Raw genomic sequence first — 16,971 nt, 5'->3', positions numbered from 1 at the left:
AATATGTGAAAGTTTAGCTAACATGCACAAGGAGAATGCAACTGAAGCTTGGAGCTCCTTCAATGGTGATTTTGGCACACAAAATGAAGAAAATAAAGCATAAAATGTTTTTCTTCCTTTAATTTTGTTTTAATTTTGCTTTAATTACAATTTTGCCATTAAATCACATGTTATTTTTCTCATTTTCACAATAATAGCTGTCCAACACTAATGATTAAAGGTTAATTGATACATAGGTCCTTCCTCATTTAGCACTTATTTGATCACCTAATGTAATAATTACTAAGTTTTGCACCTTTTATAATTCAGTCTTTTTTCTTTAATTAGCAATCTAAATGATGAAATTTCTTAACCAAATTTTAATACAACTCTAATGACTTCGTAAATATTCTGTAAATAATATTTATGAATTGACATATAGGAAATTTGTGGTTTTGAAACTACTATTCTACTACCACTGAAAAACGGGTCGTTACACGAGAAACTAGTAGGGAAGGTGTCAAACAAGTTTAGGTGACAAAACCAAAAAAGTTAAAATCGGTGGTTGCATGCACTTTCTTCAATCGTGGGCATGGTATCAACTATCATTTTCACGGCCCCGAGTGGACACCCCTTATAAATTCCCACTTGTAATACGGTAAAATTCATTTGATAATATCATTATCCTAATATTTATTTCATTATTGTAATTTTGAAATAACATATTATTTGAATAGGTGGAATAATCATGCAAGACACATAGGTATACCAACCGAGCTCGAGGATATCCAATTAGCGTTAGATTAATAGTCTGAAGAGTAGTTTAGTTTATAAAATTTAAAATTATATAATATTTGCTTCAGCATTTGAAATTAAACATTAGGCATGTGCTAAAATTTATAAATTCGTACTGCAGTTTGTATGGATATCATATGTCGATTTGATAATTCAAGAATTCATACCAACCGAATTTTTTGCCAATCACAACATCTGGCATGCCAAAGTGCCATTGATCATTTTTACAATGGTTGAGATGCACAAATCTAACCGAGTAATGCAATAGTTCAGGTGTATGCAACGTTTTATAGCCGCAACCCTAAGATCTTGATAACATGCACAAGATCGACTTGAAAGGGAGATTCAAGGAAGATTGGCTAACATTCCACAAGACCTATATTGAGATGTGGCAGCGTAGGTACGGTTACTTGTCAACGCGTGAATAATTTCTCACACCAGAGTTGGCGAAATCTCCTAATTACATATATTGGTTCAGGCATAACGACAAGTCTTATCTACTGTCGGATGTGGGAAGGAGTAGGCATGTAACACCCCTAACCCGTATTGGTCGCCAGAGTAGGGTTACGAGGTATTACCGATCAATACACAACGTATAGCATACATTTATCAACCACAAAGCATTCATTCTCATAAATTATTCAACACAATCACATTATCCCTTATAAGGGCCTACGAGGCCTTAAACATGCTTTAAAAGTGGTTCGGGACTAAATTGATATCATACAAAAATTTTGGAAACTTAGTAAAATTTCAACCATACAAGGGTCACACGCCCGTGTGAACAGGCCGTGTGCCTCACACGGCTTCAGACACGTCCATGTCTTAGGTCATGTGGAAACAGGGCATACAAACTGACTTGCATCACACGGCCGAGGACACACCCTTGTACCAGACCATATGAAAACTAGAGGGTATACTAACTTTGTAACGGCCTAATTTTCAGTGGTGTCGGAAATGGTGATTTGAGATCACTAAATTCAACAAATAAGATTGAACAAGATAGTAATTTAATATTTATGAGTCAAGTAAGAATTTATAAGAATTTGTGAAATGGTGAAATTAGTGAATTAAAAGAATTTATTAGGTCAAACGGGTCAAAAATGAGGTATCGAGACCTCAAAATTGAAAATCGAGCTATAAATATTTTTATAAATATTTATGGAGTGTCATTGAGTTAGTATTAAAGTTTCGTTAGAAAATTTTAACGTTTGGATGGCTAATTAATTAAAAAGGACTAAATTGAAAATAGCGCAAAATTTGTTAAATTTTGAGTAAATAGCTTAAGTATTTAAAAATATGGATTTAAATAGCAATTAGACGCAAAGGTTAATGGCTGGACGGTTTGGATATGAAATAAGCAAGAAAACAATGTGAACAAGGGGTAAAATTGGAAATAGCATAAAAGTTAATAGTTAAATAATGATGTAATTGAAAAATCTAGACATTTCTTCATATTTTCTCAGCCAAAACGCCATAGAAGGTCTGGAGAAAGCTGTTTTTTCATATTTTTACATCATGTGAGTTTAATTCTTGCTTTTTCTTGATAATTTTTATGTTTTTATGACTTTTACAATTAGGTCCACTTATAGAATTCATTAGTTTTTGATTTTATGGGTGAAATTGGAAGTTACCCTGGATGGATAAGGGAAATTTATGATGAATTATTATGAGATTTAAGTTCTAATTTCATATTAAGGTGGTTTTATTAAGTGATTTTGATAGAAAATGATATTTAGGACCTAATTGTGAAAAAGTTGTGAATTGAAGGTTTCTGTTGAAATTAAGAATATAAAAGGTTTTGAAATAGTTTATAATGATAAAATAAAGTGTTAATTGATAAAATTTAGTCCAATTGATGGGTGAATTGAGCAGGGACTAAATTGTGAAAACTGTAAATTTTGGGGTAAAAGTGCAATTTTGAAATTTGAACAGCATAAATTGTGAAGTGAAATAGAAATCAGAGAAATGCTAATGAGTAGAAATATTTTATATTATAGATCAAGAATCCAAAGAAGAACGAGGAAAAGAAAAAGTTGCGGAATAGTCCCTAAATTTCAATATCTTCTACAAATTAGCCGGGTAAGTTCATATGGTTGAATTTAGATGTTTACTTGTGAATGATTGAAGTATATAATGTGTTATTATATACGAATTTGTTGTGAGATTGTGTAGATTTTGTTAATGAAAGAATAAATGTGGAAATGCAAATTAGGAAAAAAGCAGGATTGAGTACGTTCGTATCGTGACGTGTGATGAATTGACAGATAAGACCATGGTTGTTCCATGGCAAAGTGTGAAATGTAGGTATGGTATCATCCATACTGAGTTGTGAAATGTAGGTATGGTATTATTCATACTGAGCTGTGAAATGTAGGTATGGTATTATCAAATCCATACTGAGTTAAGAAATATAGGTATGGCATTTCTCATACCGAGTTGAAAAATGTAGGTATGGTATTTCAATGAGGAAAACCATACTGAGTTGTGAATCATGGCATTGAGCAACGACGTACTCAATTTCGTAAGCCGTTTCCTAATTTGATTATAAGAAATAAAAGAGAAGTGATCCAAATGAAAGAGATTGAGTAGTTGTTACTGTTAAGCTCAACTATGTGAATTATTATAACAATGGTTGTGAATCGCAGGAAACTTTAGTAAATGTTTTGGTATTGTTTGGAAATATTATGTTTGGTAAGCATTACTTTTAAACCTACGAACTTACTAAGCTTCAATAAGCTTACTTGTGTGTGTTTAATATTTTTATGTAGATTGACTTAACGTGAAGTGGGTAGATCGGATCAACACAACAAAGCACACTATCCAGATCAATTCCGGTAGCTTTTGTTTTATGTTTGAAGATTTATATGGCATGTATAGAGTTTAAATGAAATGAAGTAAAGATGTTATAAACTAGTTAACAACATTTTGTACTAAAATAGTTTTTGGTTAGTAGCAGTAGTTTGAGTTTGAAAATTTACCATAAATCATGAAAATCTAATTAGAGGTTGAATAAAATATGAAATTAAATCTTATTGAATCTAGTTTCACATAGAAGAAACGGTGTAAGCAAAAGGCTTTCATATCAGGAGATATTTGAATTTTTGTGAGACAAGGTCAGAGTGATTTTGAACTCCCCTGTTATGATTTTTAAAAATCAATAAAAATTTTAAAAAATTAATTAGGAGTCATACTATATATGTATGGATTTCTTATTGAGTCTATTTTTAATAGAAACAAACGGCTTAGTTATTTGAATTCTTTACATGGAGAAATTTGGTTCGTAGTACACAGGGGTCAGACCAACCGAACCCTGAAACAGGGGAAACTTCAACTAATAAACTGTACTAATTGGCCCAACCAAAAATTCTAGAAAAAAATTAGTAAGTATATATATGAGCCTAGATTCGGGGAAAATTTACGGATTTGGATTTTGAGTTTTGTAACTCAAGATATGATTTTTTTTACGTCTGTAATGCAGTTGGACAGCTTGTCTAGAAAGTGTGATATAAATTGTTTGAATTTGTTTAAGTGCTCAAATAAGTTGAGTAATGCCTCATGCTCGACTCCGACGATGGTCTAGGGTAAAGGGGGCGTTACATTTATTGGTATCAGAGCTTTGGTTTAGTCGATTCTCGGAACAAATTTGATGTGTAAAGTGTTTAAAAATACATGCCATATAAATCTGTGATAGTGTGATGTGAATGATCCGATCTAATTACTAATTTTTGTTATAGATTGTAAAGATGTCTGATAGACCCGATGGTGCTAGTCAGGAAGAGGAAGTTAATAGTAGAATACAGACTTCTGAGCAGGGAACAAGTGGTAATGTCTCGATTTCTTTGATGAGAGAGGAAGAACTTAAAAATATGATTTACGGATTAATGAATCAGTGGTATCATGAAACAATACAAGGAAGAAGTCAGGCACAACAACCTCCTTCTCCCCCTACTTTACCACCAGTTACAACCCCGGTTGCTCCTCCTTTAACAGATAAACCTAGCAAAAGAACACCGATTGAAAAACTCAGAAAGTTTGGAGCTGAAGAATTTCGAGGGAGATCGGACGATGGTCCCGTTAAAGCAGAGTATTGGTTAAAGAGTTTAGAGAGAGTTTTTAAACAGATGATGTGTTCTCCGGAGGACTATTTGAGATGTGCAGTTTCGCTATTGAAAGAAGAAGCGTATAATTGGTGGGAAACCATTGAGGCTGTGGTACCTGCAGATAAACTTACCTGGGAATTCTTCCAAAACGAATTTAAGAAGAAGTATGAGGGAAAGAGATATTTAGATAAGAAGAAGAGAGAATTTCTTGATCTTCGACAAGGGAATAAAACAGTGGCCGAATATGAAAGAGAATTTGTGTATCTCAGTAGATATGCTCGAGATGTTGTACCGACAGAGGAAGAAATGTGCATTAGATTTGAAGAAGGGCTTAATGATGAAATTAGAATGATGATTGGAGGTACAGAGATTCGAGAATTTGTGGTTCTGTCTGATCGAGCTCAAAAGATGGAAGAAGTGTATAACAAAAAGATGCAAAGAGAAAGAAGAGGTAAAGAGGTATACAAAAGAAGTTTCTCTAGACCAACTTCGACTTTTTCGGCCAAAAAGTTCAGAGATGATTCTAGTCGACCTGTTACAATTCCGGAACGATTGAATAAAAGTAAAACGACTCAACAAGATGTCGGAGTAACTAAGAAACCAGCAGCTAGTGTTAGTAGTGTGCAAAATATTCCGAGACTTAGATGTAAAAATTGTGGTAGATTTCATATTGGTGAGTGTTGGGGAAGAGCCGGAGCTTGCTATAAATGTGGTGGAACTGATCATTTTATTCGGGACTATCCTCAATTATTAAAAGAAGATAGAGAACAAGGGGAGAAGCAAGCAAATACTCCTCAGAAAGGTAAACGTTCAGGTCAAAGTAGTACTGCTGGGACTGTTCATTCAGGAACGAGAGATACTGGAGCTCGATCAGAGACAAGAGTACCTGCACGTACATATGCTATCCGGGCAAAGGAAGAAGCTTCTGCTCCGGATGTGATAGCTGGTAATTTCTATCTTTTTGATGATTCTGTGTATGCTTTAATTGATCCTGGATCTACACATTCATATATTTGCACTGCATTAGTGTTAGAAAAGAAAATGACTGTTGAGTCCACTGAACTTGAATTGCAAGTCACTAATCCACTAGGGCAAAGTGTGTTGGTTAATTTAATATGTCGGAATTGTCCACTGAAAATACAAGGCTGTGAATTCTCTGCTGATTTAATGTTGTTACCTTTCCGAGAATTTGATGTTATTTTTGGAATGGATTGGTTGATTAAACACGATGCCATAGTGAATTGTAGAGAAAAACGAATTGATTTAAAATGTCAGACAGGGGAAATAGTTTTATCTGAGTTTGGGGATAAAAAGAATGATGTCAGAATTATTTCAGCCTTTACAGCTCGGAAATTGATTCGGAAAGGTAATGAAGCATTTTTAGCTTATATTCTTGATACTCGGGGTTCTGAATTGAAGATGGAACAATTGTCAGTTGTTAATGAGTTTACTGATGTGTTTCCTAAGGAATTACCTGGTTTACCCCCAGATCGTGAGGTTGAATTCACAATTGATGTAATTTCGGGTACAGCTCCGATATCAATAACACCGTATAGAATGGCACCAGCTGAGTTAAAAGAGTTGAAGACACAGTTGCAAGATTTATTGGATAAAGGGTTCATCAGACCGAGTACATCACCTTGGGGCGCACCTGTCTTATTTGTGAAAAAGAAAGATGGTTCGTTGTGATTTTGTATTGATTACAGGCAGTTGAACAAGGTAACAATTAAAAATAAATATCCATTACCTCGTATCGATGATTTGTTTGATCAACTGAAAGGTGCTGCAGTGTTCTCAAAAATAGACCTTAGATCTGGGTATTATCAGCTGAAGGTTAAAGAGTGTGATGTGCCAAAGACTGCTTTTCGAACTCGGTATGGTCACTACGAATTTTTGGTAATGCCTTTTGGTTTAACGAATGCCCCTGCTGTATTTATGGATTTAATGAATCAAATTTTTTAGTCTTATTTGGATAGATTTGTGGTGGTATTTATTGATGACATATTGGTCTATTCAAAGACAGAATCCGAACATGCATAGCACTTGAGAATTGTACTACAAACTTTGAGAGAAAAATAGTTATATGCGAAATTTAGTAAATATGAGTTTTGGCTTCATGAGGTTGGATTTCTGGGTCATATTATATCAGCTGAAGGAATTTGTGTGGATCCAAGTAAAGTTTCGGCAGTGGTGAATTGGAAAACACCGAAGAATATAACTGAAGTGCAAAGTTTTCTGGGATTAGCAGAATACTATCGCCGTTTTGTAAAGAATTTTTCCATGATTGCTTCACCTATGACTCGTTTACTACAGAAGAATGTTGAGTTTTGTATGGTCTGATGAAAGTCAGCAGAGCTTTGATCAGTTAAAGAAAATGTTAACAGAAGCTCCAGTCTTGACTCAACCAGAATCAGGTATACCGTATGTTGTGTACAGTGATGCATCTTTAAGTGGTTTGGGTTGTGTGTTAATGCAATCGGGAAAGGTGGTGGCTTATGCTTCACGGCAATTAAAACCACATGAAAAGAATTACCCTACACATGATCTTGAGTTAGCTGCAATTGTTTTTGCTTTAAAAATTTGGAGACACTATTTATATGGTGAGAAGTGTTATATGTATACAGATCACAAAAGTTTGAAATACTTAAAGACTTAGAAGGAACTGAACTTAAGACAGAGACGGTGGTTAGAGTTGTTGAAAGACTATGATTTGGTTATTGACTATCATCCAGGGAAAGCTAATGCAGTTGCTGATGCACTGAGTCGAAAGTCATCTTTGTTTGCACTGCGGGCAATGAATGCTTATTTGGCTCTTAATGAAGAAGGTGTTGTATTAGTAGAATTGAAGGTAAAACTAATGTTTCTTCAACAAATCCAGAAGCTGCAGAATGAAGATCCAAAATTGGTGCTGAAACGGCAAATGGTTTGGGATAATTTAGATTTAGAGTTTAGTATTGATGATGAAGGTATATTGCGCTATCATAATAGGATTTGTGTTCCAAATAATTCTGATTTAGAGAATGATATTCTTTCTGAAGCACATAATAGTATGTATTCTATTCATCCGGGTAGTACAAAAATGTATGGTGATGTGAAAAAGACATATTGGTGGCCTGGTATGAAAAGAGAAATTTCAGAATTTATTGCAAAATGTTTGATTTGCCAGCAAGTTAAAGCAGAGCATCAAGTGCCAACGGGTTTATTACAACCCATTATGATTCCTGAATGGAAGTGGGAGCATATTTCAATGGATTTTGTGTCAGGATTGCCTGTGACTCCAAGAAAGAAAGATTCGATATGGGTGATTGTTGATAGATTGACAAAGTCAGCACATTTTATTCCAGTCAGAATAGATTTTTCACTTAAGAAGTTAGCAGAATTGTATGTGTCAGAGATTGTAAGACTACATGGAGTTCCAATATCTATCATTTCAGACCAGGATCCGAGGTTTACTTCAAGATTTTGGAATAAATTGCAAGAAGATTTAGGCACCAGATTGAATTTTAGTACAGCATTTCATCCTCAAACTGATGGACAGTCAGAACGAGTGATTCAAATTTTAGAAGATATGTTAAGATGTTGTATACTCGAGTTTGGTGACAGTTGGGAAAGGTATTTACCGTTGGCTGAGTTTGCTTACAACAATAGCTATCAGGCTAGTATAAAAATGGCATCATTTGAGGCTCTTTATGGTAGAAAATGCAAGACTCCATTGTGTTGGTCTGAATTGAGTGAATCAAAAATAGTTGGGGTTAATTTGATTCGAGAAACCGAAGAGAAAGTCTGGATTATTCGAGATAGTCTAAAAGCTGCTTCAGATCGTCAGAAGTCATATGTTGATTTAAAACGAAGAGACATAGAATATGCAGTGGGTGATCGAGTATTTTTAAAAGTTTCACCATGGAAAAGGGTGTTACGATTTGGTAAAAAGGGAAAATTAAGTCCGAGATTCATAGGGCCATATGAAATTGTGGAAAGGGTTGGTCCTGTGGCTTATTGTTTGGGTTTACCTCCGGAACTTGAGAAGATTCACAATGTGTTTCATGTGTCTATGCTAAGGCGGTATAGGTTAGATCCTTCACACGTAATTCCCCATACTGAAATTGAGCTTCAACCAGATATGACTTATTCAGAAGAACCAGTGAAGATTTTGGCTCGTGAAGTTAAAGAATTGCGGAACAAAAGAGTACCATTGGTTAAAGTATTATGGCATCGACATGGTATGGAGGAGGCAACCTGGGAAACAGAGGAGTCAATCAGATCACAGTATCCAAATCTATTTTCAGGTAACAAATTTCGAGGACGAAATTTTTAAAGGGGGGAGAGTTGTAACGGCCTAACTTTTAGTGGTGTCGAAAATGGTGATTTCGGATCACTAAATTCGACAAATAAGATTGAACAAGATAGTAATTTAATATTTATGAGTCAAGTAAGAATTTAGAAGAATTTGTGAAATGGTGAAATTAGTGAATTAAAAGAATTTGTTAGGTCAAACGAGTCAAAAATGCGGTATCGAGACCTCAAAATTGAAAATCGAGCTATAAATATTTTTATAAATATTTATGGAGTGTCATTGAGTTAGTATTAAAGTTTCGTTAGAAAATTTTAACGTTTGGATGGCTAATTAATTAAAAAGGACTAAATTGAAAATAGCGCAAAATTTGTTAAATTTTGAGGAAATAGCTTAAGTATTTAAAAATATGGATTTAAAGAGCAATTAGACCCAAAGGTTAATGGCTGGACGGTTTGGGTATGAAATAAGCAAGAAAACAATGTGAACAAGGGGTAAAATTGGAAATAGCATAAAAGTTAATAGTTAAATAATGATGTAATTGAAAAATCTAGACATTTCTTCATATTTTCTCAGCCAAAACGCCATAGAAGGTCTGGAGAAATCTGGTTTTTCATATTTTTACATCATGTGAGTTTAATTCTTTCTTTTTCTTGATAATTTTTATGTTTTTATGACCTTTACAATTAGGTCCACTTATAGAATTCATTAGTTTTTTGTTTTATGGGTGAAATTGGAAGTTACCCTGCATGGATAAGGGAAATTTATGATGAATTATTATGAAATTTAAGTTCTAATTTCATATTAAGGTGGTTTTATTAAGTGATTTTGATAGAAAATGATATTTAGGACCTAATTGTGAAAAAGTTATGAATTGAAGGTTGCTGTTGAAATTCAGAATAGAAAAGGTTTTGAAATAGATTATAATGATAAAATAAAGTGTTAATTGAGAAAATTTAGTTCAATTGATGGGTGAATTGAGCAGGGACTAAATTGTGAAAACTGTAATTTTTGGGGTAAAAGTGAAATTTCGAAATTTGAACAGCATAAATTTTGAAGTGAAATAGAAATCAAATAAATGCTAATGAGTAGAAATATTTTATATTATAGATCAAGAATCCAAAGAAGAACGAGGAAAAGAAAAAGTTGCGGAATAGTCCCTAAATTTCAATATCTTCTACAAATTAGCCGGGTAAGTTCATATGGTTGAATTTAGATGTTTATTTGTGAATGATTGAAGTATATAATGTGTTATTATATACGAATTTGTTGTGGGATTGTGTAGATTTTGTTAATGAAAGAATAAATGTGGAAATGCAAATTAGGAAAAACGCAGGATTGAATACGTTCGTATCGTGACGTGTGATGAATTGACGGATAAGACCATGGTTGTTCCATGGAAAAGTGTAAAATGTAGGTATGGTAGCATCCATACTGAGTTGTGAAATGTAGGTATGGTATTATCCATACTGAGCTGTGAAATGTAGGTATGGTATTATCAAATCCATACCGAGTTAAGAAATGTAGGTATGGCATTTCTCATACCGAGTTGAAAAATGTAGGTATGGTATTTCAATGAGGAAAACCATACTGAGTTGTGAATCATGGCATTGAGCAACGACGTACTCAATTTCGTAAGCCGTTTCCTAATTTGATTATAAGAAATAAAAGAGAAGTGATCCAAATGAAAGAGATTGAGTAGTTGTTACTGTTGAGCTCAACTATGTGAATTATTATAACAATGGTTGTGAATCGCAGGAAACTTTAGTAAATGTTTTGGTATTGTTTGGAAATATTATGTTTGGTAAGCATTACTTTTAAACCTATAAACTTACTAAGCTTCAATAAGCTTACTTGTGTGTGTTTAATATTTTTATGTAGATTGACTTGAAGTGAAATGGGTAGATCGGATCAACACAACAAAGCACACTATCCAGATCAATTTCGGTAGCTTTTGTTTTATGTTTGAAGATTTATATGGCATGTATAGAGTTTAAATGAAATGAAGTAAAGATGTTATAAACTAGTTAACAACATTTTGTACTAAAACAGTTTTTGGTTAGTAGCAGTAGTTTGAGTTTGAAAATTTACCATAAATCATGAAAATCTAATTAGAGGTTGAATAAAATATGAAATTAAATCTTATTGAATCTAGTTTCACATAGAAGAAACGGTGTAAGAAAAAGGCTTTCATATCAGGAGATATTTGAATTTTTGTGAGACAAGGTCAGAGTGATTTTGAACTCCCCTATTCTGATTTTTAAAAATCATTAAAAATTTTAAAAAATTAATTAGGAGTCATACTATATATGTATAGATTCCTTATTGAGTCTATTTTTAATAGAAACAAACTTCTTGGTTATTTGAATTCTTTACATGGAGAAATTTGGTTCGTAGTACACAGGGGTCAGACCAACCGAACCCTGAAACAGGGGAGACTTCAACTAATAAACTGTACTAATTGGCCCAACCAAAAATTCTAGAAAAAAAATTAGTAAGTATATATATGAGCCTAGATTCGGAGAAAATTTACGGATTTGGATTTTGAGTTTTGTAACTCAAGATATGATTTTTTTTGCGTCTGTAATGCAGTTGGACAGCTTGTCTAGAAAGTGTGATATAAATTGTTTGAATTTGTTTAAGTGCTCAAATAAGTTGAGTAATGTCTCGTGCTCGACTCCGATGATGGTCTAGGGTAAAGGGGGCGTTACAAACTTATGCAACACGGCCATGTCACACGCCCGTGTCTAGGATGTGTGCCAATTAGGGGGTATACTGACTTGTACCACACGGCCAAAATCACACACCCGTGTGTGAAACCGTGTGGGGCATACTGACTTTATTTTAATATCAACACCAGGGGACACACGGCCATGTAACATGACCGTGTGTCACACACGACTAAGAAATACGCCCGTGTGGACAAAAATAGGCCATTTGCAAGGCCAATTTGACACCCCAATTCATGCTCACCTAAACAACCAAAATGGTACTATTTCATCATACAATTAGGCAGCCCAAAAACATCAACCAAATGCACAATTCATACAATATCCATTTCAACCAATTTCAGTACTCAATTCAATGCCATTTACCTAATCAAATACTTATCAACTCAACTTTTAAAATCATACTTCATCAAAGCATTTTTCAAGCATTTATACTCCACAAAACAATTAACCATATTCATACCAAACATGCCGAAGTAAGTCATTTCTATTAGCCAAACATACATCAATATTAACATCATTTACAAGCCAACTCTTATGGCTATAATCACAACCAAAATACCACATCTAGCCTATACATGCCATATACCGTATATACACAACCCAAAAGTACCAAATAGATGTCCGATAGTGCGATGATGTTCCCAACGACTTTCGGATCCGAGCTAGCCTTGATTCACTATAAACATAGAAATATAATACGAAGTAAGCTTCATAGCTTAGTAAGCTCGTATGTAAATAACTTAATTCATCGAATAAATGTAAATCAACCAATTTCACATTCAAACCTTTCTCATGTCTTAAAACATGATTAAATACCTTCTCATTGAACTTTCTCTATTTAATACTCAAATAGGTTCTGTACATACCTGTATCACCTCGTAATAACCTCTTTCTCAACCACATCATTCGTTTACCCGTTGAACCATTCAGAATAGAAATTGGATACTTAATAGTCTCATACGATAAGTATCTATACCATGGCCCGTAGCCAAATCAAGGTAACTTATCCGAAGAACAATTATCATAGTCCGAAGCCAAATCATCTGATATGCATAGCCCGAAGCCAAATCGGTATAACTCGCACCTGAAGTGCTAATATCATGGCCCGAAGCCAACTCAACTTATCATCTAATAACATGACACTAGTATCCAAATCTATTCCTAAAGTTCAACCGGGATTTCACACTTTCCGCTCATATCTTTGAATACATTCGTAGAGTCATTTTCACAATTCGAACATTATACATATTCTCATAATCACAGTTTATGCAATATCAAAGCTTTTAACATACTTTTATAAGGAAATTACCATATACGAACTTACCTCGTATTCGGAATTGACAAATCGAATCAACTACTCAATAACCTTGCTTTTCCCCCGATCTAATTCCGGATTCCTCTTTTCTTAATCTAAATATATTAAAAATTAACTTATTTAATCAACCATTCATTCAATTTAGTCCAACATACATTTAGGCATATTTGCACATTAGCCCCTAAACTTTCACATTTAATCAATTTAGTCCCTATTTCACAAATACACAAAATTCACATAATTTCAATGAACCCAAGCTAGGCCAATTATTCATAGGTCCCTAGCAACCCAAAACTTTCATTTATTTCACATTTTAACTGCACATTTTTCACATTTCACAATTTAGCCCCTAATTTGCATTTTTACCAAAAATCACTTAACAAAACATGTAAAACTATCATCAAGCCTTCATATTTCATTCTCAAACACCAAAGAACACATAAAATCATCAATGGAAACTCTCAAAATCTTTAACAGTTTCGAAATTAAAGGTACGGGCTAGCTAGATTGAGCTGCAATGATTACAAAAACATAGAAATCATCAAAAACTTAGCTAAAATCGTACCTTATTTAAAAGCTTCAAACCCTATTTTTTCCTTTGAAATTCAATGATGAAAAGAGAAAAATGAAATCTTTTTCTTTTGTTAACATATTTTATCATAATTATTAACTAATTTACTATATTACCCTTTTAATTAATAAACAAAAATCACTTAAACATTGCCTATAATTGTCCACCCATTATTATAATGGTATAATTACAATATAAGGACCTTTAATTTAATAAGTCATAGTAATTTAATACCTTTAACAAATAGAACAACACTTTTGCATTTTACGCGATTTAGTTCTTTTTCTCAAATTGACCATTTAAACGATAAAATTAGCTTACAAAATTTTCACACATATCAAATAACAAGCTATAAATACTGAAAATAATATTAAAATAATTTTTTGACATTGGATTAGTAGTTCCGAAACCACTGTTCTGATTTAGCTAAAATCGGGCGTTACAAGGCAACATCGTTGTAGGAGGCCAAGACGACCGCTTAGTAATCCTAGGTCAAGAGAACATGTCGTAAGGGGATCAACATCTGCTCCAGCTCTACACAAGGACCTGATGGGTGTGCAACCTCCAATCAGTATGGTTCATATTTTTTTGGTGCTAAACTAAGTTTTTTTTACACTAGCACCACAACTTGCACCATCATTCACTAAATCAACACCTTATCCAAGTGTATTTTTTACACCATCACCTCCCACCTTACCCTATTACATGCTGATGCCACTAGCAACACCAACATATCCAGTATTGCCAACAATTCTCACATTTTATCCACAGTCAGGTTGTGCGACACCATACAATTATCCGTCGATAGTGTCGCAAACACCCCCAGCATCGTTGTTCTACTGAGGTAGGTCATATTCACAATCGCCTATTTATACAATGGGGGATGTACAATGGGCGCCTAAGACCCAAAAGCACTCAACCATAAAGGAATGAGATGAAGATGGAGATCAATATCAAGGTTGAGATAAAGATGAAGATGAAGAAGATGAGGAGTTGCCACCCTAACTTACTCGATAGAACCTTAGGTGTACCTAACGCCCACCAGGTTATGGCACACATTTGGGACTTCAATGATTATGTTATTTGTAATTTTTCTCAAATACCTCATCTCTAATTTGTTAAATTTTAATTTGTATTGTAATAAAATTTTCCACCCATAATGTTCTTGTTCCACATTTATTGACACCAAATTGTATTATTTATTTTACTTCCCAAATGTACACTTATTTACAATCCACACAACGAATTTATTAAATTGGTTTGTATTGTACCATATCGTATGGTTAGTTCTAATTATTTTATTTCATTTGTGTTATTTTTTTCATTAAAGTTATTCTCCCTCCATTTATTCCAATCTTTGGTTCGTATTGCACTGCAGAGCGCGCTTTCTCCTAACTATTTCAACCTCAACCCTAACCTTGTTAGAACCTAGGAATCCTGGGGTTCTTCTCAAACACTACTATCTAAGATAAAATTGCATGCCGAATATATCTTCTTTTCGCTGCTTTTCTTCTGGAGTCCAATACCAAATGACACTTGGAATGACAAAGTATGATAGCTTGCGGCAGATTGGGCAAGCCCTCAAGGCAGTATTGACATCCATTCCAGAGGAAGGAGAACTGCTACGCCAATTTCTAATGCAAGATATGCAAAATGGATGATCACATTCTGAAAGCAACCCAAACTTACGTTCAGCTGCTGTGGGCTTCGAGAGAACATGATCCAAGCACACACTACACTCTATTTCTTGACTATGCTTCAATGCATCAAGGTATTTTTTCTTTTTCTTACACATTTTTATATGTTCCTCCCTTTCTTCAGGTCTAAAAGGATGCAAACAATGTTTCTCACAGGTGGGACACAAGTCTCCGTGAATATGAGGACATTTTTCTCCACGGGGACAATTTCCAGCTACAGCAAATGAGCAGATAGAACGTTCAACCGGATTAGTGCTCCTAGGCTCCATAGATTCACCATTGTCTGATGGACCTTGAGGCCCAGATTCCAAATCGCATGGTTTTTTGAAGGGAGCAAGGCAAGCTCTACTGGAACCAGGAACCTTATTAGAAGCAGCTGGAGGTACAACCGACCCAACAGATGCAGTCTTTGAAGGAGTTAAAGGCATAGTATCTGATAATGTAGATTGTTGAGGTGCTGTTGATGAAGACGAAGCAGATGGATCTGATTGAGAAGCCTTAACATGTTCATATCTGCACCGACTACCATAAAAGCAGTTTCCTTTCTGGTAGAACGTGCAAATCTGGAATGCACAAGAAACAAGAATAAGGTAACCAAAAAGCATCATCAACAGGTAAATGCAAAAAGGCGAAGGGAAGGGAAACTTCCTACATTGTTAGGTGGGTGCTTCCATTGATGGGAAAACTCACAATGCTCCCCTTTTAGGCACGCTCCATGAGCAAAGAACTTGCAAAGAACTCTGAAATGATAAGAAAATTAAAAGTTACAAAACATGCAGTCTACATCCAGATTGATCCTGACATCATCCACAAAATAATGGAACCAGGATTGAAGTTTTGGTGAGACAGCGAAATAAGTAACTAAAATTCATTCATAAAATAATGGAACCGGGAATTCATTCATACAGAAAAAGCTGAAAAAATAAACAAACATTTTCCAATATTTCATAAAAAAATTAGGAAATATCGGCAAAATTTAACATTAATAAGCAGGATGGTTATTAAAGAATCCATACTTAACGACAGAGAGATAAGATTGCAGCTAGACATAAGAGTTGAAACCAAGGACAAAATAAATTGAAGCCTCAAAGGGATAGGAAGAGAATGATCAAGGGATAATAAACAATTTAAAGCATCATAATCATCAGATAAATAGAATGAAATTACATGAAATGAAACAAAATTATGAACTCTTGAAGAGGGAAAAAAGGGGGGAGGGGATTAATTGAAAGATGAAAATCACCTCTTAGGCATGGAGAATGGGCGATTGATTCAGAGAATGAAAGAAGCCAAGAAATTAAAATTATAAAAAGAGAAAAAAGAAGGGAGGTGTTGGATTGAAAGATGGCTGAAGAAAAGAAAAGGAAGAGGGGATCAGCGAAATTGAAGGTGGGTTCTTTCAGAGTCTGGATATTGTAACTAACATACATGTCATCAACGTTACACATTCACATAAACATAGGATTTGATTTGGCGGTGACTTGGTTT

The 16,971-nt window shown here is 34.3% G+C and overlaps 1 protein-coding gene across 1 annotated transcript; it reads right to left on the bottom strand.

Moving 5' to 3' along the window:
* Positions 1–14,240: 14,240 nt before the first annotated feature.
* Positions 14,241–16,896, bottom strand: LOC107930101 (putative RING-type E3 ubiquitin transferase C3H69). Its single transcript, XM_016861668.2, has 3 exons — positions 16,727–16,896; positions 16,136–16,223; positions 14,241–16,046 (listed from the first exon to the last, which is right to left on the bottom strand). The coding sequence occupies exons 1-3, from the start codon at positions 16,735–16,737 to the stop codon at positions 15,246–15,248; spliced, it is 900 nt and encodes a 299-aa protein (XP_016717157.1). The 5' UTR covers positions 16,738–16,896; the 3' UTR covers positions 14,241–15,245.
* Positions 16,897–16,971: the final 75 nt, after the last annotated feature.

The sequence above is a fragment of the Gossypium hirsutum genome, chromosome A08 (genome assembly GCF_007990345.1).
Source record: "Gossypium hirsutum isolate 1008001.06 chromosome A08, Gossypium_hirsutum_v2.1, whole genome shotgun sequence".
In the NCBI taxonomy this organism is placed as follows: domain Eukaryota; kingdom Viridiplantae; phylum Streptophyta; class Magnoliopsida; order Malvales; family Malvaceae; genus Gossypium; species Gossypium hirsutum.
Note: the sequence above shows the minus strand (reverse complement) of the source record. Positions and strands in the feature narration are given on the sequence as shown.